Source organism: Pseudoliparis swirei, chromosome 10 (genome assembly GCF_029220125.1).
Source record: "Pseudoliparis swirei isolate HS2019 ecotype Mariana Trench chromosome 10, NWPU_hadal_v1, whole genome shotgun sequence".
NCBI lineage: Eukaryota > Metazoa > Chordata > Actinopteri > Perciformes > Liparidae > Pseudoliparis > Pseudoliparis swirei.
The window spans coordinates 11,146,253-11,170,888 of NC_079397.1; the positions used below are offsets into that span (position 1 = coordinate 11,146,253).

A 24,636-nucleotide genomic window follows, 5' to 3' on the forward strand; every position below is an offset into this window, starting at 1 on the left:
GACGCGGAGAACAGGAAGTTAGAACGAGGCGGTCGAAGACGAAGGCCGATGCAGAGAGGGAGCAACGCACACTCAGAAAAGGCCCCGAAGCAGGCGAAGCAGAAAGGGCCGAGGGCCACAGCGGAGACAGACTGCCGACCCCGACCCGGAGCTCCCTCAACGGTCATTAGCCTGCTCATCCCGCCTCCCCTGACATCACAGCATAGCACGGTCAGCTAATGACAAGGTTGGCTAACCGCTACCTTTCCTTTCCAGGGCCTGTTTTACGTCAGTGCGGTGACGTGTGCTGGTCAGCAGAGGGAGCGGTGATGTGATGCAGCCATTTGAGAGAGAAGCATTCAGACTGCAGTTGGACAACAGGCGCACTGTTAAAGGTTTCTGTTTTTTTTACGAGGCATAGTTTACACGGAACTGTAATCTTTAACAAGTTTTGGGTGTTAATGGAGTCAACGGTGTGATGCTTTTAAAATGGGCTTTACTATGGCTTCCCTTTTATACGTTCTCCTTGTTCCGTTTCTTTTTGACTGCACCTGGAACATTTGTCACGCATGCTTTGCAGGTTTCGGTCCTAAATGTGCATCTTGGAAAGCAATCGATGCTTATTGCTCAGTGTTCACGAAATACACATCGCGACATCCTCTGAAATATTGCTAGCTTGTGTGTAAAGGGACTAGAATAATATTCAGAGAGAGAGAGAGGATGCCAGAACGTACCAAATCATAAACACTGTGCACTCTGAGATGTAATCATAATGATGAAAATGAGCAGCAGCGTCCAACCGCAGCAGAGCAGAGCTTTGGCAACAACACAGAGCAACACGTGGACACTGACAGCAGAGCGTGAGGTCGCTCTGCGGGGACGCCGTTACCTCTCCAGGCTTATTCCAGATTAAACGGTGAGGTCGACTAGCTATCGGAGTTCTTTAAAAACAAAAAAAAGGAAACACAAGCAATTGTTACTCCGACGCTGCTGCCACAGCGGGTTCAAGATCGTGAGATTATTATTCATATTCCCACACCGTCTCTTTAAGAAAACCATTCTCTTGATCTGGAAAACTCTTTTCAGACCACAAACCGGATCGGCACAGTTAAAACGTCATCGGGATGCTTCATTCGGACTTTCCCAGACGGTCGAGAGCCGAAACTCCGATGCCCCCCCGCGATACGAGTGAACAGCTTTAAAATAAACAATAGCTACCTTGGTTGGAGAGGCACCTTTGTTTTCCCATAGACTCCTCTTGTTGGTGACGTCAACCGGCTTCAGGTCCTGGTAGAGGGAGGCAGGAAACCCAAGAGGCGGAGACAAAGCATCACGTCAGCGGTGCCCGCAGAGGCCGGCCTTTCACAGGTCAATTTGATAATAGCTGTCATTCAGCGACAAGGGCAGAGTGTCGTAGATGTGGAGGAGAGGGGAACGACAGAGGAGGGCCGAGAGCAAAGGTCGACAGACGCCGTCGAGCGGAGAGGTGTTTGTCGAAAGCGAGTGGAAAACAGGCCGAGCTGTATGTTGGAGTATCGGGAGAGCTTGGGCAGAAAGGGTTGAGCGCCGATGGAAATATTTACATGTCAGACACTCTTTTTGGGAAATACTCGAATGTCGAGTTTCCTTTCGAATCCTCAGCCTCTCCGGCTGTGCGTTGCTTTTCGAGCACGAGCCGAAAATATCCGCGACTTGAAAATCTCTAACGTAAATATTTGTGTGAAATATGGGGAAGAGTGAAGAGAGTCATGACACGTGTGTCGGGCTGAAGGAGAAAAGAAAAAAACACACAGCGAGCAAAGCTTATGATAAAATGAAGATAAAATACTGACGTGACACTGTAGCAAACTCATGCCAAGTCCTCAACATCTACATGTCCTGTGTTTGTATATTATGACAGCGCTTGAGAAGCTGCTTTACTTTCTGGCCACCAGATGGCGCCAGACGGATAACGTCTCGACATGCAGTTTGAAAATGATTATTGCACATCTGCTGTACAGAACATCAAAATAATAATAATAACAGTCATGAAGGGATGATATAGGAGTGAGAGTAATGCATTTCATCATGATTGCTGTCCTGAATAAATAACAATAATAATAATAATACTGAGATTTAAGTAAAAGTTGCATTAATGTGTTCCGTCTCAACTCTAAACCCGTCCAAAAACACTCGATGCTGTGAAGTACAGTTCATGTACTCTACTTCCTCGTGGCAGCGACAGGGGTTGCTATGGCGACGGCCTACCGTTGGCCTTCCTCCTGGCGTTTTGCCGCCCTCTGGGGTTTTATTCAGCCAGTCGTTAATGCGACCCGCCACGCCTGTCTTCATCACAGCTGCTTCCTGTTTGGATAGGGTCAAAGGTCAGCTCAGCCTGGTCAACAAGGCAGAGCAGGAAGTGCCAGTGAATCTCTCTCTCTCTCTCTCTCTCTCTCTCTCTCTCTCTATCTCACTTTCGACACATCCTCCACCGCCTCGCCACTCACCTTGAACGGGCTGCCGCCGCTTCCAGGTGTGCCGAACACGTTGCCTTTCTCCCACATGCTCTTGATGTTTCGAATGCTGTCGGTGACCATGGGAAGGTCCACTGCTCCGGAGCGAGGGGATCGAGACTCCTTGTTCTCTCTCTGCTGATACACCGTGGTGGGATTCAATTAGTGAAGAGCAAAGACGATCAGAGCTCAGATATCTATATAAAAACAACCACGACTGAGCTGCTGTTAATGACGAGTGAGAGATTGCTACAGGGTATGTGATACCACCTTTAGGCCCAGAGAAGCAGCCAGAATCAGATTTTTTTGCAAGACTTGGATCGGATCAGGAGATTCAAGACATTTTAATTTTCGTCAGTCTTAAAGAAGTTCTGGATTCAATAGATTTGAGAGTTTTTAAATTGTCTTGCATTACGTGATTTGCAATTTGACACCACATGTTGACACCTTAGCCCGGTTATCTTTCTGATATTTGGTAGACAATCTATTTTAATTGTACACATACATATATGTAATTTTATATGATATAGGAATAAATGCAATTACTGTGAGTTTCCTATTGGTTTGATGTACATGTTCCTGCAAGGACTTTTATGAAATTGTTTATGTTTGCTATAAAGCTGTGCCTTGCAATCCATATGACAAATATTTAGCAGGACACAGAGAAGACAACTTAATAAGACTGGTGTCATATTGCCTCGATGCTTCATCATCATCATCATCATGTACAGTGGAGTAAAAGCCAACCTGAGCAGCTGAGGTGTACTGCTCCAGCCGGTTGTCTATCTTGGACACCAAGGGGGAGTGAGACGCCTTCGCTGCGCTGCTGGGCAGAAGCAAACGGTCAGCACACATACACTTTGGATATTATACACAGAATGGTGAAACGGCTTTAGTGCCTTGAGAAGAAGACATTTGCCAAGTGGGAATTAAACCCGCTCCCCTAAAAAAAAACACGATCTGTGAAACGGTGCTTCGGTTTGTTTTTACCCCTTCTGTGCCGACTTGTTCAGGAACTCCGCCCTCTCCCCGATCTGCGGAGAAAAGTTATGGGAGCTCGAGGTTAGTCAATGTTGCGGTGATGTTCCTCTTAATTCACTTTTTAATTGACGTTTCATTCAAAACAAAATGTTAAACCGAACCTTCCTTTGGATTTCCGTGATTCCGTTGTGTCTTTATTAGTTTGAGTAGTCCCAGGGTAAAACCCAGTCCTGACTTGTTTAGACACACAACAGATGACTGGTCCTGAGATGGTTTATAACTTAAATAACTGCCAATAATAGTCTTTTAAAAGGTGGGTATACTCATTTGTCTATTTTCATCACACGCTCACTAAGATGGATTATTCTGACCAGCAACACACAATATAAGTAATTGTTCCCTCACTGCAAAATGCTCTAAAACACACACACACACGCACGCACACAAACACACGCACAGCCCGTTTCTTTTCCCCCTGTTGGACTGTGGGAGTCTCAGAGGCTTGTTTATGATATCTATTTAAAAAAAGAGGGGAACGTGCACAATTCCATAGACCCTCACAAAAAAACAAACATGAAACGGACAAAAAAGACAAAACCGCAGAAAAAGCTCCCCCCCCCCCCTCCCTGTGAAAAAAGGGTGCTCGCGCTCAGCCGCTACCAAATGTGAGAGTTCCCAAAATACCCCTCGACAGGAAATTCCCCATTCTCAGACGCGTTTTTTAAAAGAGCCGGAGCCATCCGAACGCAGGAACAGTAATCCTGTTAACCCTAATCGCTTTCCTGCATCCCTGCATTCTGTCGCCCCGTCCGTCTCTGCCAGAGAACACGGGGGCGTTATCTCCGGCACCGAGCGGGGGGGTTACGCCGGTTCACGGCTGATAACGTGCGGGCGAGCTCCGGGGACCGCTCGCTCCGCTGGGAGGTGGACGCTGATACCGAGACGCGTTCCCCTGTCAGACAGGAGCCACGGCGTGACGGCGGAAAAAGACAATGAAGAAAACCATGCCAACCGCATGATGTAGCGTGGTCATGCGACACAAAACAAAAAGGGTGACACTGCAAAGCAATTCACACACACACACACACACACACACACACACACACACACACACACACACACACACACACACACACACACACACACACACACACTCAGCTGTACCTACAGTGAACATCACCACAAAGTAAAGTCGTGTCTGTGAGGCCGCATGGTGGAAAATTACAGTCCAACATTATCACAAAATCACAAATTCTCTTTGGCATTTCTCTGCTGTGACGTAACGAACAGAGGTCGCAGCGTGTTGAAAACATGTCGCACATATTCTGACGTTTCGCGAGGGTGATCAAATCAAATGTCAGCGTTGAGTTTTATAAATATGACATTACACGTGATTTAGCGGACGCTTTTATCCAAAGCGACTTACAATCATGTTACATTCAAACACCATAGACACAGCTACAGGGAGCAATGCAGTCACCAGTGTCTTGCTCAAGGAAATATCGAGTAGGGCGGGGTTTGAACCGCCAACTCCCTGATTGGAAGACGGACCTGCTGTTATCACATTTTTTAACCTCCGACTTGACTTCTGAGGTTTCAGAAAGTAGGCCTAACTTCTGCAGCGTAACAATTTAGCTCTGGCCTGTTGTCAGCCGTGGATCTGGAGCCTCCCCAGGACAGGCCAGATGGATACGACTACTCACGGTCACTAATTACATTTTCTCCGCTGGCTGAAAATCCCCCTCGAATTTCAGCGTGTGGGAGTTGACTTTTGGCAACACTGGAAACATTTATTCACATTTGAGTTGATTAAACGTTCCTGCGCCGTGACAGGGGAGGGCCACGCTGCGGGTTGGATCGGGGGGCTGCTGTTCCTCTCGTGACGAACAGGTTGACATGTCAGCAGGATGTCAAAGTGAGCAGCGAAAAAGAAATATAGAAAAAAACTTGCCCGGCAGTTCTCCCAAATTCATTGAGGGTCGTTTTATTCTTTAACGCCTTCACCGCAGTCAGATAACACTTCAACAGGCGTGAAGGGCAGCAGCGGGTCATCTGGCACTTAATCTCTCCAAATATTTAGAATGTTTAGCTCGAGCTTTGCTGCACTGCCGGATGAGTGGGATTTGCAAGTTTCGGAGAACTATTAGATTTACAATTTTTTTCGCTGACAACTGTACTGGATGGATTGAGACACCGTTTTTTTGTGAAAGTAAAAAATAAAAAAATCTATGAGCCATGTGGGTTAAAACGGTCAACTGGCAAACTGCTCTGACATTTCTCCTGCTGGACGCAGGTTAGAGGTCGCAGGTTAAAAATGGCCGACCGACCTTCATAGACGAGCCTCGAGGGCTGACGCACTTGAAGGGACTGCCCTCCTCGTCCATGGTGTCCTCCACCTTCTGTCTCTTCTCAGCTGCCTCTGCTCTCCTTCTTTCAATCTCCTCCTTCATCTTCCTCTTCTCCTCCTGAGAAAAGACACACGTGTGGAGAGTTGAGGCATTTCAGCAGACACGATATCAGAAAGACATCGAGTTGTGCGATCCCCCACAGCCTCGTCGGATTTATTATTATTTTGCAGCATCTTTGGAGTTGACAGGGACCTCGCGGTTAATGGAGCGTTGGAGCATTTCTACGTAGGCGGCGCTCTGTTCTTTGTCAGACCAGCCGTGCAGGATATTGCTGCTCAAGCGAACATTTCTCCTGTATTTACTCTAAACAAACCACTGTTGCTGCTGGAAACCTAAAGCCCGCTTCCTGTGCACAAGGAGGATTTTCCCCTGGAACGACCCGACAGCCCCAGAGAGTGTGAGCAACACACACCTCTCATGGACTGGATACACGTTTGAATGGCTTTCCCGTGGTGTCTGGGTTATTACATTGAATAGCATAAGCTGCCATTATGACGGGCAACCAACCCACACAATAGCTATGTGCCACTTTCTAATTGATGTACTTACTCCATCTAATGAAGCAGGTAAGAAATAACGAAGAATAAATAAACACATTAAATTACTCAAAGCTAATTCTTATTTACAGTCATCACCTGCCTCAAGGGAAAAAAACAGCCATTTTGGAACGCTTGAGACGTGCAGACCAGCAACAGTTAAAAATAAATAAATAATTAACGCATGAACCATTTATATGGTTTTCAGAGAAGGGCTGGAGCGTGGCGGTGTATCGCCACAGTCCAGCAGCCATGTCTCGGTTAATTAGTCTCTCTGTATCTCTGGGACATTTTTTAATTACAAACCAAAAGGCCTCATTAACATCACACAAGAGGAGAAGAACAGGGGGCGGATAGCGAGAGACGGGCCGCCGCGCTCAGAACCGACATCAACAAAGACGAGCGGGCCGGGGTAACGGCGAGAGCACGGTGGGATACGAACGTGAACACACGGGGAGAAGGAGGTTATCACACTTCAGATACACAATGATGAGGTTGTTATGAAAAAAAGGTGGCAGAAGGAATGACATGCGTGAGTTATGAGAGAGGGACCCGAATGGCTTCGAGTCGCGATAACGGCGAAGTGTGGCGAGATAACGTCACTGCGGGCCGCGAGTATGAGAGTGATGCATCGGGTTCAGCTTCGCGCAGGTGGAACGGCGAAATCGGCGTAAAAGTGGGGGAAAACAAAAGGGAAAAAGACGTGGGTTTGTGACATCGAAAGATACGACGAGAAGAAATGAAGAGCAATGCATGAATGTGTTGTAACGCTGTAATGATTCTGGTCACATGACATCTATTGCTTCTGTCCATCCTGGAGAGGGATCCTCCTGGAGAGTTTTTTTCCTATTTTTTGGGAGTTTTTCCTGATCCGATGTGAGGTCAAAGGTCAGGGATGTCTATGTGTACAGATTGTAAAGCCCTCTGAGGCAAATTTGTAATTTGTGATATTGTGCGATACAAAATAAACTGAATTGAAAAATAAACTGAATTGAATGAGACAAATGAGGAGACGTCCTAAATATGTCCAGAAGAATATTTTAATCCTCTTTTTGAAACTTTGCTTTCCTAAAAATGACTATTTCAGTTTGAATTCAATAAATCATAAAGTAGAAACTGGATAAAAGGGAGAATAGTAAGACAGGCAGTCAGAGCTGGACTGATCAAACGCTTCCTTACCTCCTCGCTGGCTTTTCTCTCCGCCTCCTCCTGCTTCTTCTGCCTCTCCTCCTCCTCCAGCACCTTCTTCCTCTCCTCCCTCTTCTTCTTCAGCTCGTCCAGCTCGGCCTCGGCCTCTTGCTGCTTCTGCCTCATCCTCTCGAACTCTTCGCTCTCGGCGTCGTCGCGTCTGCGCTTCAGCTCCTCCAGCTTGAGCTCCGCCTCCAGGCGGGCGGCGTCGTCCTGGTCGTCGGCGGCGGACGCCTCGGGGGAGCGCACGCTGCCGCGGCTGCTACGGAGACGCATGGGAAGAAAAAAAAAAAACGCGGGTCAGAGCGCACGATGCGGGTCGCAACGGGAACAACAGCGGTGGAAGTCGCACGCGAAGCTGGTCGACGTGCAGGTTGACGCCTGACAAGCTGAATATTTAAAGGGACACTTGAATGGACTTGTCTCCTTCAAGCATCAAGCAAACACACACAGACAGAACACAATATACAAATACCAGCAATCACCATTCCAAAGATAATGTTACGGCACATCTCAGGTTTCTGCTCCTCACACTCATTATCATAGGTATGTGTGTTTCTCTTCTCACACTTCTGAAGATCTTATTTTGGAAAGAAACGGCGAGCTTTGCTTGTTGTGTCACATGAGCTTCTCTCGTGACCTGCGTGTCAAGAAGATCAAGTTACTGCAGGGATTTTCCACAACAGGTCAACTGGAGACACTCGGCACTGACATATCAGCATACTGTCAATATTATATTAGGATATTATATAGATAATAATATTTCTTTAGTGTGCTGTTTTACTCATAGACCATCGCCCTTTGGTTTGTGTAAAGTCAACTTTAGCATTTTGGTCGTCGCATTCTTGTTTTTTTTGGAGGGTTCGAGCGAAATAAAACCGACAACATTTTTTCAGTTAGCTTCCTGAAGCTAGCTCAAAAAAACACTGTGAAAGGGTTAGAATTGTAATATGAAAACATGAAGAACTCCGAACATAAGGTAGCAAACTATTAATCCCAAAGTAGCCCTACCCTACAGCATCCCTTTCTTAATCATCAATTTTATTTTAAATAGGATCATAATTTACTGAATGAGCATCATGCGGTATTGAGGAAGACTTGGCTTCCCTTTTCAGATTGGCAGCCGGAGGTTGACGCCTGGTTTAAAGCCAATATTTGGACAATGTGAGAATGGAATTTATGTACTTCACCTCTCATTATCTAATTAGCTACTAAATAAAAGCATCAGGCTATTTAAAATTTAAAAAATGACATCAATTCATGCATGACTGATAAATCTTGTTTTTCATCTAAATTAATTCATGTAACATATTGGAGGGAATATATTGAAAATGCATGTGGGGAGAGAAAAAGCTTCCATATTTATGCATCTCTGGTAAATAGGTGAATTTATGTGGAATTAGATGGAACATACTATATACCATACTATACTATTTTAGCTATCGGACTAATCCCATTCAGGGAATTATTTTAGATTTTTTTGGGGCACACATTTTTAATTGGCAACAAATTAGGACGTGGACTTTGTTGAAAATAGAGTTTAATGAATAATTCACCCGAGCTGGCTGTGCCCGGTGTTATTGCGTCTGCGTACCTGAGGGTCCTCTCAGGTTTCCTGTGCTGTTTGGGAGTCGCCTCCTCCTCCTCCTCCTCGTGCAGCCCTCCGTTCTGCCTCCTCTCTTCCTCCCGGGCCCAGCCTCTCTCATTCACCTGCACAGAAACAACCACAGGGACAGTGAGCACAGGTGGGGGAGGCTGAATGGGCGGAGTCTGTGACATCACGGGATGCCGAATGAGAACGAGCACGAGAGCACACCCCACACAGAATAACACAGAACATCACATGACACAGCGTCCACTCCAGAATAACTAGTGAGACAGGATTACCTAACATGTGATCACCATGGGAGTGTCTCCCGCTCTATATTTTATATCTCTGACCATCGTCAAAGACACCATTCAAGTTTTAGAAACGATAATCATTATGTGTCCAAGTTTACGATGAACACTGCCAGTCAAGCTTCCCAAGCGTCATATATTATTAACCTGTAGCACCAAGGGGGCATTTGTCATATTGTTAATCCTAATTTGCACAGTCTATGCGTTTGTAGCACCTCCTAGGCTGAGGTGGCTGACCTACTTAACGAAAACCTGTTTTAATAAACTCACGAGGAGTCTTTTTAATTACCTACTGTAATTAGGTGATTGCATTAATCGGAGAATTATAGGGCATGCCAGCTCAGAAACGGAGGACAAAAGTCCCTCTTTTATTACTCTGAGGAGTAAGAAAATGAAAGAGCCGAGAAACATTTAATGTCTCGGAGCATCTTTGTGTACATGATCAACGGCTCTCCAAACGGACCTTAAATATGAACGGCTTAGTTCACAAGGGCGTCTTGTGTTGGTCACAAGAGATCAAATTGCAAAGTGTACACTCTTGTACGCTGTATTCAACAAGCCTATATTGATGCATGTGTGCTTGGCTACAAACATACTTGTGGAGAAGTACGAGATTCGTGATTGTCGTTTTCTAGTTTGAGGGGCTCTGAAACGAACCTGGTCGAAAACGTTTGACTGGAAGTAGACACTCGATGACTCGAGCATCTCATGACGTCTCTTTCCAGTAAGCGCGCTTATTATTTTAAATCGCATTATGTGCCTCTGCTGCAGAGAGTCTTTTGGAGTGGAGTCCGTGTAATAAGTGTTGCTGCTCTCATCGCCGAGATGGAAGACATGCAGAGAAACACGGTGACCGCTCAAACGTCGGCTCAGCCTCCGCCAGTTTGCAAATGGTGCAAGCCACACTGTGACGACGCGGGGTGTCTGGGTGATTTCAGCGTCTGGTTCCGACATAAATCACAAGTCAACAAGACCGTCTGATAATAATTCTTCTGCGGCCTAATCTGGAAAGTTTTGCACATCTCCCCAAAGATGCATCAAGACCCTGAAGTTACCCAGAGATGTTCTGTGCTGTGCGTCACACCTCACACTGTGAAGCTTACCACACGATTGGTACCTCATTATCCTCCGAGTGTCGCACCTCAGGTACCTCACTGTCCTCTTCAGAGGCTTTTATGAGCGTCATGGACTTATTCTCTGAAGAATAATCTACATTATCATCCTCGGGTACCTCCTCAGCCTCCTCTGATGCTCCTGCCTCCTCCTCAGCCTCTGAATTGGTTGACTCGGCTCGGTTTGAAATCTCCCTGACTACTGAATCGGCAAGTTCCTATGAAGAAGGTGTATCGTGCTTCTTTGAAAGGAAGATCGGTGATGGCCTTGAAGACGTGCGTTAGGAAGGGAAGAAATCGAAGAGCATACCTCGCTTGGCATTTGAGGTTCTTCGGCTGATTCCTACAGAAACAAGCGTTACATTCGCCGCGACTGTCAGTGACAGAAATAAGACAATAAATGGCTGAAGAAAATGAAGAGGTGACTGACCTGTTCTCTCAAGTAAGACATTCTCGGTTTGTCCTCCACCACCTCCTCTTCGTCAACACCCTCATCTACTTCCTCTCCATCCTCGGGAGCAGCCTCTTCTTCCTCCCTCGGCTCCTCTCGCTTCTTCTCCTCCTCGTCCTCTCTCCTTGAGCCGTACGCCTCCGTCTTCTCCTCGTCGCCGCGGTAACGACCCCGACGCCAGGAGGGTGGCCTCTCCTCCTCGACGTTGTTCTTCTCCACGACGATGCCGTCGTCGGCGTCCGCGGCGGCGGGGTCCAGCTCCTTCTGCCGATCCAGAGCCTCCTTCATGCGCCGCAGCCGACGCTCCTCGCGCTTGGCCATGCGATCCAGCAGGGCCTGGTCCTCGTCGTCAGCTCCGCCTCCTCCATAGGAGCTGCTCACAGACACGGCCTCCGTCACACTGGGAGGAGAGAGAGGACAGAGGTCAGAGCAGCTACATCATATTGTCTCCTCTTACCATTGAGGGTCCTTTAATCTCCAACAGTTCCAGTCGTTTAGCGGCAAGATACTTTTTCTGTTGTTCATTTTATGAAATGGATGTTAGCAACTTATGTGCAGGTGATACTGAAGTATCATAACTTTGGTGCTTTGACTACAGCAAAAGAAACGGGCTGAGTTGACTCACTTGGGACTCGAGCTCCGACATGGCAAACAATGGAAATATATTTATTCCCAAAACTCAACGAAAGCATTTGTCCAGTAAAGCGTCTCAGGATGTTTGTCACGTGATTAATTGCACAGCGTGCCACTAAAAGCCCCAAAAAGGTGCCAAAAAAGGGCAACAATGTTCACGCAGACCTTCTCTGGGTTGCAAAAGGAAATAAAAAAATGGCTGCCACATCGGTCAGTCATTTAGCCAGAATGTGGAGAATGCTGACAAATGGCTGAATTGAGAGGCCTTCACCACAGATATTCTTTAAAATAAACTATTGGTCAGGCCTAAAGATAAACAGAAAATGAATGTTTTAAAAATGAACAGAAAATGAATGTATTTAAAAAATAAACAGAAAATGAATGTATTTCTCTTAGATCCCAGGTCTCCGGTTACATTTTCATCCGTCCTCAATAGTTCTTTTGTACATGCAAGAGGTACAGATCTACCAAAATCAAAAGGATTCCTCCTCCGGGAATCGGGAAAATATGAAAAAAGTCCACAGCAATCCACCAAATGATTGTTTTTATATTTAAGTCTGGACCAAAGTGACTTTCTGCATGGCTAAAAATGATGAATTTATTTACTTTCAATCCACCAAATACCATCCACCTCACTCCATCTGCAGCATGAATGATACAATTCGGAGCGAAATGTTTGGCAAACATTATCCTTGCATCTGCTCAATTGACAATGGATATCTAACACCGAGTCCCGTCTCAGCATCCTGCTGCACAATCCCCTTGTTGTTTGACTGGGCCAGGATGTATCTCTGAGCTCACAGAGGGAAAATTCATGTCCACAAAGAGGTGTCTGTGTTGCTAGAAGTCAGAGCAACCCACCGCCTCCACCGCAGCCAAGATCAAGATTGATCGAACAGGCTCGAAAAAAGGCAGAGAAAGGGATATTTAACCCCTTTTGATCCGATGGCAGTCTTTCTGATGGATAGGTGTGAGATCGTGAGTCGGTTGTCGTCTCGACAGCTGAGACTTAATAGAAAGTGAGAGTGCAATGCTTGTCAAATCGGTTGATTTAAATGTAATAAAGTATGCAAATGTGCAGAAATGCATCATACACCTGACACAGATACAATATATCAGCTGCCAACATAATAAGGACACACTGTGGATTGCTCCACTTGTTGAAGGGGGGAGCACTGGACTGCAGTAAGGCCGACATTATGCATCCGAAGATTTTGGAGGGTGGTGTCTGTCTAATTTTGCTCTTCTCACATCGCCCTAAAATCTGAAAAAATTATTTTTGAATCAGCTCTAATGTAAGCTGCTTATATTAGCATGTCTGGCTAACTACCCGACGACTACAGTAGTGACAGAGGGCTACCTCTAATGGAGCTCGGAAAAACATATTAAAACAATAAATAAAAAGCCCAGTTTATGACGACTCCCTCCCCTGCTGCAGCCTGGACGCTATCACATGTTATGACAGTTGTCATATCAGCTGGAAAAAATGTATACCTGTCAGACAGAGATGATGAGGACCCACTGTTTGAAACAAATATTAATACATTTGGAACAATAAAATCTCCCATTTGGAACTAAACTCAGCAACGTCTCAATTGTTTTATGAAAGAATAAAACTAAAACAGACATAATACTGTCCTCTCTTTAAAGCACAGGTTGTGAAATAAGTTCTGGGGAGTTGTCCTGGCATTTTTTCCACATGGAAACAGGACTTAATCCTTTCCTTTACCTCTTGGGCCTCTTCATCGGGAGCGAAGCAGTCGGCTGCTGTGCTGCCTTTATATACAGGACTGTCTCAGAAAATTAGAATATTGTGATGAAGTTCTTTATTTTCTGTAATGCAATTCAAAAAACAAAAATGTCATGCATTCTGGATTCATTACAAATCAACTGAAATATTGCAAGCCTTTTATTCTTTTAATATTGCTGATTATGGCTTACAGTTTAAGAAAACTCAAATATCCTATCTCTAAATATTAGAATATCATGAAAAAGTATACTAGTAGGGTATTAAACAAATCACTTGAATTGTCTAATTAACTCGAAACACCTGCAAGGGTTTCCTGAGCCTTGACAAACACTCAGCTGTTATAAATCTTTTTTTTTACTTGGTCTGAGGAAATATTAAAATTTTATGAGATAGGATTTTAGAGTTTTCTTAAGCTGTAAAAAATAATCAGCAATATTAAAAGAATAAAAGGCTTGCAATATTTCAGTTGATTTGTAATGAATCCAGAATGCATGACATTTTTGTTTTTTTAATTGCATTACAGAAAATAAAGAACTTTATCACAATATTCTAATTTTCTGAGACAGTCCTGTATATTCGTTACAGATATAAACCGTGCTGCTGTGTGTGTGTGTGTGTGTGTCACCTGTGGCTGTTGGTCATGACCATGCTGTCTGGTTGTCCGCTGGGCTCCTCACTCTCCTTGCCCTTCATCCTGTCCTGGCGTGCCCGGCGCCTCCTCTCGCGGGCGGCCTCCTCTTCATCATCATCATTCCTCGCCAGCCTGTGGGAGACGGAGAGAGAGAGAGAGAGAGACGGGAACTTTGAGGACACAAAGCTTCAACCTTTAACCTCTCCTTCACCTCCGTTTCCACTTTCTCAATTCAGCTTCCCGACTGGAAGCTTCCAAGCGAACGATTCTACTAAATTGGACCGTAATCACGGCGATGGCCAAACATGGTGGAGTTTTTCTTCTTCTCTCTCTTCTTCTCTCCCATCAAGCTGTCCGCTGTGCAACAACCACTACTTCTTATCGTGGCTGATAAAAGCTCAGTCCTCGGCCGAGGATGACATGGAGACAGAGAAACGCTGCTTCTGGGCCACTTGTACCGGTCCGGTCGGCGTCTATGCGATGCAAAACGAACACTAGCCTGAACCGATTATATTTCCACACAGGATTTAATACAATATTTGATCTAGAAATCACATTTTGCTCGGGTTAAAGAAAGTCTCGTGTCAAAACAAGACAACTCAGCCTTGCAGAGACGACCACTTCCGCACCTTCCCAGATAAAAAAACATCGTTTCACACTTTTGGAAATGCACTTGTTTGCTTTCTTGCAGAGAATTATTAGAAGATGAATAGAAACGCTCATATGTGTACGTTAAAATATGACACCGCAGGGAGCGAGGGCGAACAGCTCGCCGTGGTTCTGCCCAAATGTTAAATAAAATCTGCTTACCAGCATCTCTAAAACGCCTCAATGAACACGTCGCATCATGTGAGCTCAATCAATACCTTCACCGTAGATCCATTCCCCTGTTGCTGTTCAGCTAACGCAGCGATAAGAGAGTGGTATCAATGTGTTCGTCCAATTATCAGCAAGCAGGAGAGTATATTTTCTAGAATGTTGACGATGCAGACAGTATTCAACAATATGAAACTCCGTTTCTTTTTGGCGATGTATTTTTCCTAATACTAAGCTGGTCGAGCCTCCAATCCACCAGGTCTTGTGTAACAGATCACAGGTGTCTGCATCAGACGTTAAGAATTTGACAACTTCTTCCTGCTCTCTCCATCTCTGCCATTAACGGTGATAAATCCACTGTAAAAACAAACCACCCATATCCTTAATAGCGCTAAATCTAAAGCAGACATGCAGCGGTTTAAGTAAAGGGTGCGGCAGCATACAATCAACACAACTCCATTGTTCACAATCTAGCTGGCTAGTGAGCTCCTGTATACTTATGTGCTTACATTTGATTAAAAGCAACAGCGAGCCCTTTTCTGGAGCTAAGTCAGTCTGGGAAATTCAGAATGTGGAACAGAAATGGAAGTAGACAAGTTTAAGGAAATGGCTACACTCAAAAACTAAAGTGTGATTGATATTGTATAATGAATCAAATAATCTAAACGTTTTTTTCTTGTATTCCACAGTATCCCATTGGCTCCCAAAGCGCTGCTTTTCTAACCACCTGACATCGATGAACTCGGCTCCGTGCTTGACCTGCGTTGCCCCGACTGACCTCTCCACTCCCACTGCTAACCACCTGACATCACAGCGCCGCCTTTGAGGTCGGCCAGCAAAGCGTGCTATTGCACGTTAATTGCAACATGTGTGGTGAGCCGAGCTGAAGCGGCTTTGGTTTATGTGAGGTTTTTACAGCTCGTGAACAACAGTTTCCTTCTTCCTTTCCTTCCGCTCGGCTGTTCTTCCCGTCTCCCGTTTCTTTCCCTCAGATGAGGAATGCTGTCGTATCAGAGTCGATGAATCTGCTCACGCCCAAGATGGACCGACGGGACAGGGACATCGCTGACGCCAGGCTATGATTTGTGATTTGTGTGTGTGTGTGTGGGCGTGCTTAGTTCTGGACAATTTAGCATCTCTAAGGTTAGAAAACTGTGTATCCAGAGTATTTATTACTGAAAGGGGGCATGACGAAGCACAAGTAGAAGACAGGAGTCGGTGTGCTGACTTTCTGACTAGGTTTTTAAATGTTAGTTTACATTAGCCACACTGAGCTACGGGTCATATCAGACCAAGCAAAGCTGCAACAAACAAACTCCCGTGAGAATTAAAGTATTTTGCTCGCTTAATAATTAATTTTTAGATTTTTAAAAGGAAGAAAGTGTTTTTTTCTTTCTTTCAAAAGTGACATAATAATAATAATAATAATAATATAATAATAATAATAATCATCATTTATTTTATATAGCGCTTCTCAAGGCATGCCGACATCCCGAAGTCGCTTTACAGAGTCCAGTAGTCACACACACAGTCATCCCGGTGGTGGTAAGCTACATCTGTAGCCACAGCTGCCCTGGGGCAGACTGACATGCTCTTGCTTTAAATAAACCCTCCCATTTCTTTTTCTTCTTTAACTTCAATTGAGTTCCCCTGCAGTACATTAGCTCCTTTTTAAAATGCCAGAGTGAAATGTTGGTTCTGTGAAGAAGAAAAAGAAAGAAGAAGTTGCGAAACAACTGCCGTAAGTCCCAGAGGACTGCACCATCCCAGAAACAGCACCAAATGTCATGAGAAAGAGAAAAAGAGAAGACCTAAAAATGGAACAAAAGAGTCCTCGGTGGCGGTGTCGACGACAATCTCAGGATTAAAGATTCCTCCAGTAGGAGAGAAGAACAAACTCCTAAAAGCTGAATTAGCATTCCTGTCAATCACAGCCGTGGCTAGAGACGCGTACACAACCAAAGCCCTGATTTAATATCCATTTCCTTACCTAGGCCCCAAACTCTATCAGCATACCGACATAGAAATATGGAGATAGGTGAAAAGCGTGGACGGGCGTGAAGATACAAAGGAGAAGTGGGAAATGTAAAGCGGGAAAAGGAAAGGGCGTGCACGGAAATGGAAAAAGAAAATCTCCAAGTTTAATCGTACGCGACATCAGACTGATGTGCAGCAACAGTTATGAACTTTGGGTATGTGGGTCCGTCAGAATATCGCACCAAGAGATGCTCTTTTATTGGCTAGCAAAGTGAGTATGTAAGGAGGGCAAAGTGCACAGTTGTGTCTGACGGCTAGTAGACTCTTAGTTTTTTTACGTTATAGCTGAAAAGGAAATTAAAAGTCTTGTCATATATGTGCAGAAATTCCCCAATTTTTCTCGGGGGGAGTTTTTTTCTGCGTAGGAGAATAAAAGATCTGCATCCACGAAGCAACTCGCGAAAAACAAAATCGACAGCGCCCAAAATATGGCCATCAGCGAGCCTATTGGGGAGAAATATGTCCAAGCATTTGCTTTACAGCTAAATATCTCAGAAATGTCAGTGAAAACAATTTGGGGAAAAGCCCACGAGAAAAGACTTCTTCACCCCTCATCGAGAGGAGGAGGACAGAGGGAAGGGAAGGAGAAACGTAGAGAGAGTGAGATCGAGAAGAAAAGCTGCTGTGAACAAAAAGGGGAGGGGAAGGGAGAGAAGTGAGGGATGGTGAGGGAGAGGGGAGGAGGGGAGGAAGGGGGAGGCTCTTCATACACTGTCAGAAATGCTGACCCATTCCCACGCTGGCCTCTCTGGACTATTTCCCTTCCTACTGCCGGCCCACAGAACCACAACATACCCCGTCTGTCTCCCCTCCCCACCCTGTGCTCCGCTGGGCCGGCTCCAAGAATTCACAATGTTCAAATTCCCCATGACTGCATTTTAAAAAAATAACAAAAAAAGAGCATTTCCAAGCGCAAAATGCTCTTTTTTTGTTATTTCTTTGTGTGTGTGTGTGGGGGGGGGGGGGGGGGGTAAAAGAGTACGATTTGGCTTTGAGAAATCAGCAACAAAAGCTCAACTCCTTTCCAAGCTGATTTTGTGAGTTAGAAGATGACATAGATACGTGGCTCGACCTCGACCTCTCCCTCCCTCTCTCCCTCTCTCTCTCTCCCTCTCTCCCTCTCTTCCTCACAGAACCAACAGGTTTACGATGCAGGACTGGGTCCATTCACCCGGGGCGTGGGTTGTTTGGCGTGGCTCATTCGCGGTAGGATGGGTGTTATTTCCTCGGCCCTTCCTGGTCCCTCGGGGGGGGGAGGGGGACAGCCCAGATGTGAAGAATGAACATGGGGAAATAGGAGGAAGAAGATATGGGTGGAGGGAGAGTACTCGAGCTGGTGGAGGAAGAGGAGACCGAGAAGGACATCGGGTGAGGGAGGATTCGGACTTGCAAATGAAAGTGGAAGAACACGATCAAAAGAGAGAAGCAACAGAACGATGAAAAGGAGGGCGGTTTGTCGCTAAAAAAGGGAATGAAGAGATGGGTTGGGAGAGAACGGGGAGGAAGAGGAGAATAAGGAGGGTTAAAGGGGTTGAGAATGAAAGTGGAAGAAGATGAGGAGAAGGGTGATGGAGGTGGGGGAGGATGACAGGGAGGAGAAGAAAGCCAGTGACACCCAGGGGAGAAGAAGAGGATAGAGGGGACGCATACCCAATGAGAGGAGGAGATGGAGTGTGACAAGGAAGACGGAGGAGGAGGAGGAGCAGACAGAGGAAATGCCAAACGTCAGAAATAGAAACTGCCTAAAAAGGACATCAAAGAGGAAATTCACAGTCTTGCAAAACCAACATAGTACATCGAGCAAAGTCTTGAATTAACTTCACTCAGCATTCAAATAGATATACTTTTTAATTGGGGGAAACATGTCTATAGATTCCACTCTCATGTGCAGTGGAGGTTTAAAGGTTCGCTCGGCTTCACGTGAAGTCAAACCGCACAAAGAACCTGAACTGCTCCTCTGGCCGTCCGACATGCAGCAGGGATGACTCACCGTTGCGGTATCCATCTCTGTGCTATGTGTTAATATTCTGTACGGATAATGAACCGCTCCGCTGCAGTAATAACAATGTGCACTATTACCGTTACAGAAGACGACTATATGCAGCCCAGGCTGGTAGCCTCTGGTCACTGATTGACTGGGAACATTCCACATCCATGTGCTGTCTTTGGGAAGAAAAAAAACCCATGGCAGTCGAGACATTCCTGTGTGTTTCATTGAAGCGTTGAGCATGAGAGAGTGTGAGTCTGTGCAGAGCAGAAAACCATGTGTGTGTGTGTGGCTTTACTGAATAGAGCTAGAAGTGAATTGAAGCCCATTGCGCACCTCTATGTAAACAATAATTTTAAACTATAACCGAGGCTGATGTAAGACAGAACAGGGACGGCTTGGCGGTTCTCAGTCCACACACACACACACACACACACACACACACACACACACACACACACACACACACACACACACACACACACACACACACACACACACACACACACACACACACACACACACACACACACACACACACACACACACACACACACACACACACACACACACACACACACACACACACAGTCCCAGCATGTAGGAAACGGCCCACGGAGCCCTGGCCAGTAAACACTTCTAATAGCCAGGAATTTGGCATTCCTGCAGCCACTATTCGACGGCCCCGCTGTCTCCCCGTCTTCTCCCAGCGTGCCCGGTGATGGTTGAATGGGGGGGGGGCGGGCCAATGAGACAACATGTGGTTCTGACTAGTCCAACCAAGAGGGGCATGTAAATATTGATCGTTTCAATATATTGGCAGAAATGGAAATGGTGCAGAAATGTAATCTGTTATCAATAACAGGAGCGGCGTGTCGCCTGCCAGTTGAAATGATTGCTTCCCCGGACCAAATAAACAGCCGTGAACAAACTCCCGCCGAGCTGAATATGTACACGTCGGAGGCGCTTACAACTCCGACTCTTTTCTCCTCGCGGTCCATTTCTCTCTCAGTCAGCGAGTCCTCCTCTCTTTCCTGTGCAGGCCCTTCTCAGTCTACACTCTCTGCCAAATTCCATCTTCTCCGTGTATCATAAACACACCAAAACTGCATAAATACGTGGAGCAGCAGGGGTTTTATGGGGGCTGTAAGCCATGAAACATAACAACAGCATTAACCTCCACGTCAATCAGCTATCCAGAATGCATCTGGGGAAATGAGGCGTAAAAATTCAAAAAAAGGAGTAAAAACAAAAAGCACGCCAAGAGGGAGAACAATGTATAGCCGTGACTCATGTGAACGTAAAGCTATCGAAAACGAGGCGACACCTGAACAAAGGAAAGATATGCACAGGATATGTACAACTATGTGATGGCGACACTGTTTTTAAAGCAACACAAAGACACAGTACCTTTGGCATGTATGCACTGCAATGCAATGTTACTTATCAGCTGATTGCATTTCCCAAAATAAATAAGTAGAAGATTAAAAAGACCCTTGTTGGTCTCCATGTAATACCCCAGTGGAGTTAATCGTGGCACCATTTATACAGCACACGCAAGCTGCCAGACACTTTATTTTTCAACGTCTGGATGAATGACTTAACCCTCTATTTTATCACCTCATATATCTCCTTCACTATTGTGCACCGTGTGCACAATTTAGCAGATTTCCTTTACACAGGAAAGGCAATTCTACCTCGAGCAAAGGGTGCCGTTCGTCAACAAAAGGTAAAATACTGCACACGTCGTCTTTGTGCCGCGGAAGAATTATCGGAGAGAAACATCTACGCATTCGGCAGTGGTCAGACCGATGTCAGCTGTTTTTTTTTCCCCATCAGCGATGGAGCGACCGGCTCTCGCAGAACTCTCCTCACAGATGCATCACGCAGGCGAGTGACCTTGGCCAGTATCTGGATCCACATCAACCTCCTCCCTAATGGGAAGGGCTGCAGTATACATGAAGGCTCTTTAGAAGGCCTCCCTGGCACACGATGTGTCAACTTCTCGCACAAAAAAAACCCATTTACTAGATTTGATTACTGCACTTGCCGTGTTACCGCTCGATCAATTTGTTGGAATGAACTTTAGCTTAATCAATTTCTTCCATCGAATCAGAGAGAGTTCACAAGGCCGCGGTATACGGGAGAGCGAATTGGAAAGGGGGAGGAGGGAGAGCGCGATTGAACATTCTCACTTAAAGGTCATCTTGTCGCTTATCAGATTTCTTATCAACCTCATTTTTTCCCCTTCTCTTTTCGCCTGTGTCGGGGACGCCGATATCTGCTGAGCAATGTTTTCAAAGACTTTGGAGGAGGGTCTGAGCCATTAAAGCTGGCTCCCTCCTGCTCCAGCTTGGCATGAACATCAGAGACAACCAGAGCCTCATTATGCGGCGGAGGCTGCTCCCTCAGCTTCACACAAGCCGAGCAGTAAGATCTTCGGTGACAACTTCCGTGGCCGTAACTCCGAATGAATCCGTTGTGGAGGACTGCCTTTTGAAAGCAGAGCGCTAGCTGGATAATCCTGGAGTGCTGATCCGCGAACGCAAAGGACCTACGAACAAACGGGTCTTACCGCTCGGCCTCCAGGCGCATCTCCTCCCGCTTCTGCCTCCTCAGCTCCCGGCGCCGCTCAAAGTCCATTTCCTCCATGATCGTGCCCTGAGGGACGACATCAGCGAACACAGACACGTTCATTTCGTGAGTTGTCGGAGGAAAGAAAGACGAGAACACATTCATCTCAGCATCCCGAGAGGGCAAACATACGTGTTCGCCCGTCAAACAAAGCCTGAGTTTTCTGACATCAAGTCGTACTGTACTGTGTTAAAATGCACGAGGGATTCACAGGAAATGAGGCGTGCATTGAACACGTTACCGTGAGAGACATATGCCAGCTGTGTTGTGTTACTGCAAGTGCAAACCACGGGGCGGCTATTATTGTGAAGTAGCCACAGGACACACAATGCATTTGTCACCCGGGGTTAGCGCAATTGTTCCTCGCAACTGTCATTTTGAGGATGTTTTCATCAGCGATTTGAAAAAAACTGGAATAGTTGAGTAGCTGCTTATTGAGTGTTTCCTGTCGTATCCGGTATTAAAGTTTCTGTATGCACGGTCATACAAAATGAACCAGGACTGAATACTTATAAGATTAAAACTTTGAGTGATGCCCATTGACCAGACTTTGTTCTTATGTATTAATAGCCTCAGCCTCAGGGGCCGACTGCCCGACTTAAACCCATGGCCACAAACGCTGGTGAAAAACAAGAGGAATGAGGCAGAAAATTCACGAAAATAAAGAGCAGAGATACATGAGGGGAAATGCAGCGCAGGATGTTAACTCAATCAGTTAACAGCAGCTCTCACTAAAAATACCCCACGAGGATATGAGACAGCGAGGACCGAGACCACCCAGGAGCCTCCCATCCTGCACTCGCACCGTCTTCGATGCACCGGAGCAGAGTAAACACTGGAGCGGAGCACTTGGGGGAAGAAGACAACGAGGTGCGTGACAGTTTCGCACAACAAACAGACGGCCCGGAGGACAGTTGCACCTTAAAAAACCCAAAAGTTTTTCTCCGCGGTGGTCCGGCACGAGGAGGAAAGCGCGACAGAGAGTGGCTCTGCGTCAGAGTGCAGTGAGACAACTCTGGAGAGACAAAGGGAAGAACTTTGACTGTCGTACCTTGAATTAGCCTTCGAACAATGTGTTTTCCTTCACACCATAACCAGCTTTTCACAACGCTCTCTCCAAACAGACCCAGAGCTCCAGCGTGGCGTCACAGTCTCCCTCAGTCCAGCCCCGGCTGACAGAAAAGGCAAATGCCTGTTTCCTTCCCCTCCCGGCTAGTTGTCCCTCCCTCCATCCCTCAGTGGCCTCCTTCCTTCTCTCCCTCAAGCAAGCTTACCCCCCCCCCCCCCCTCCATGAGCCTGTACAGTAAACACAGCCTCATCTCCACCCACCTCCTTACAACACTGTAAAAGCCTCAGAGGAAGGATACATTTCAAACACCGCGACGATTCACTCTTGATGTTTAGATGCACTCTGAGTGTCATCTGTGAAGCGAAGGAGCGTGGAAGCGATCGGCATGTCGGGGCGATTCGTGCGGCGGAAACGTCGACGAAATGAGAGCAATAACAAATACTGACAAGGCCTTCGAAACAACACGAGTCTAATCATACACTTCCTAGAACCAGCGACGCCAAGGAAGACACGGTTATTAGTAACACGAGCACGGCAGCATCTCAACTCGAGAGTTATTATTGAAAATAGTGCGTTATTTATGCAGCCAAGAAGACTGCGTTTTTTAATTGCCGTTTCGTTTTGCAGAAGAGAAAAAAAAGAAGAAAGTCTGACAGAAGATTTAAAAACATGTAATTTACAAGAAGCTTTGAATGAAAGTAGGTTTGTCAACAAGGTGATCAACGAGTGGTCCACTTAGACAAGATCGCACGCGAATAACAAACCTGAGATAATTATGTTTTTCGAGCGGATAAACCGTGTGTGAATAAGTCTGTTCGAGGAAAAGCGAGACTGAACGCCGCGCGGCCACATTGTCTCGTCTCCGCATGGGAGAGCTCGCCAGGCGGAGGGCAAGAGAGGAAGCCTGTGGCTCGCAGACAAGGCCCTCGGTAAGACGTAGAAACGCAACGGTTGTGTGTATCGCTGAAGGGACCACCCACACTTTGCAAAAGCTAACAGAAGCAGAACGAGAGAGAGAGAGACAACATTCCATCAAGTTGAGCAAGTTTGTGACATTTTCAGACTTTATTTTACAAGTTCAGCCTGTCTTAGCACATCAACTGTAAAACCTCTACTTCCTTCCTTCCTGCGCTGCATCTGTCCATTTATTCCACTTTCTATCTCTAAAACACCAGCATCCGTCCATCCCGCCCCCCCCCCCCCTTTTTTAAATTCTGCCTCTCTCTTTTCATTCCTCCTCCCCCTCCTTCTCTTTCCCCGTCTGCCTCAACCTTCCACAATGGCTATAATGACACATGTACCAGTTAAATTACTACCTGTCGAGACTGCCAGACCCTGGCACACAACCCAGCGTCTAAGTGCCAGCCTCTTAAAACGCCTTAAAAGCCGAGTTGATATTATCCCGACATCCACTGGGATTACACCACCTTATAAAGCCTCCATCTCCTCGCAAAGTCTTCAAAAGCACCCAAACAATGGGCCCCTATCGGCCAAACGAGGCACAAAGCAGATCAAGCCGTCTGGGAGCATGGCTGAGGAATAAGTATGGGCCAGCGGTGCGTCTATTTCTGGCTTTGGTGAAATGTTCCCGATGCTGGCGTCGCAGCGTGCGAGAGTGGAAAACTGCAGCTCTTTGGTCAGATGTGTTCCTGTGATACTCAGAGCAGCGATCCCCTCACAACCTTCAGACAAACACATTAATCTCCGCATTATGGCGAAGGAGCTATGCGAGGAATGCTCCTAGTTAGCCTCTGCTTTTAGTGGCGGGGACTTGAAAGAGCCTTTAAATGACTCATTCACATGCCAGTGACAGACTCCTCCTCGGGATCCCTTCTTGTGTGCAGTGAATGTTTTGCTTGTTGAATAAAGAGAATTAACGTGGAGATAAACAAGTACGAGAAACTCGCGGCGTGCTCTCCAGCTGTGAGCTCGGCGAGTAAAAGAACAATGGTGACTTGTTGCAGCTGGTGCTCGCGAGGCGTGGTCACGCGTTACGGTTTCAGGTTTTTGAAAGAAGCGACATTTATGACAG

The 24,636-nt window shown here is 46.2% G+C and overlaps 1 protein-coding gene and 1 long non-coding RNA gene across 8 annotated transcripts in view; one reads left to right on the forward strand and one right to left on the reverse strand.

Moving 5' to 3' along the window:
- LOC130200433 (uncharacterized) lies at positions 1-16,258 on the forward strand. Its single transcript, XR_008833014.1, has 3 exons — positions 1-374; positions 15,566-15,703; positions 15,869-16,258. It is a non-coding gene; the product is annotated as an uncharacterized LOC130200433 (long non-coding RNA).
- Positions 1-24,636, reverse strand: part of cald1a (caldesmon 1a) — a 51,126-nt gene that overhangs the window by 4,161 nt on the left and 22,329 nt on the right. For 3 of the 7 annotated variants that reach the window (XM_056424722.1, XM_056424719.1, XM_056424724.1), the window contains exons 2-12: positions 21,476-21,561; positions 14,055-14,192; positions 11,026-11,446; positions 9,179-9,294; positions 7,576-7,846; positions 5,780-5,917; positions 3,462-3,505; positions 3,219-3,294; positions 2,466-2,609; positions 2,227-2,322; positions 1,198-1,266 (exon numbers count right to left, since the gene is read on the reverse strand). In XM_056424722.1, coding sequence (XP_056280697.1) covers positions 1,198-1,266; positions 2,227-2,322; positions 2,466-2,609; positions 3,219-3,294; positions 3,462-3,505; positions 5,780-5,917; positions 7,576-7,846; positions 9,179-9,294; positions 11,026-11,446; positions 14,055-14,192; positions 21,476-21,552 — 1,590 coding nt within the window. In that variant the 5' untranslated portion in view covers positions 21,553-21,561. Of the gene's footprint in view, positions 1-868; positions 921-1,197; positions 1,267-2,226; positions 2,323-2,465; positions 2,610-3,218; positions 3,295-3,461; positions 3,506-5,779; positions 5,918-7,575; positions 7,847-9,178; positions 9,295-11,025; positions 11,447-14,054; positions 14,193-21,475; positions 21,562-22,585; positions 22,720-24,636 lie in introns of those variants that run through there. The other 4 variants (XR_008833013.1, XM_056424723.1, XM_056424721.1 and 1 more) reach the window with 4 other exon arrangements.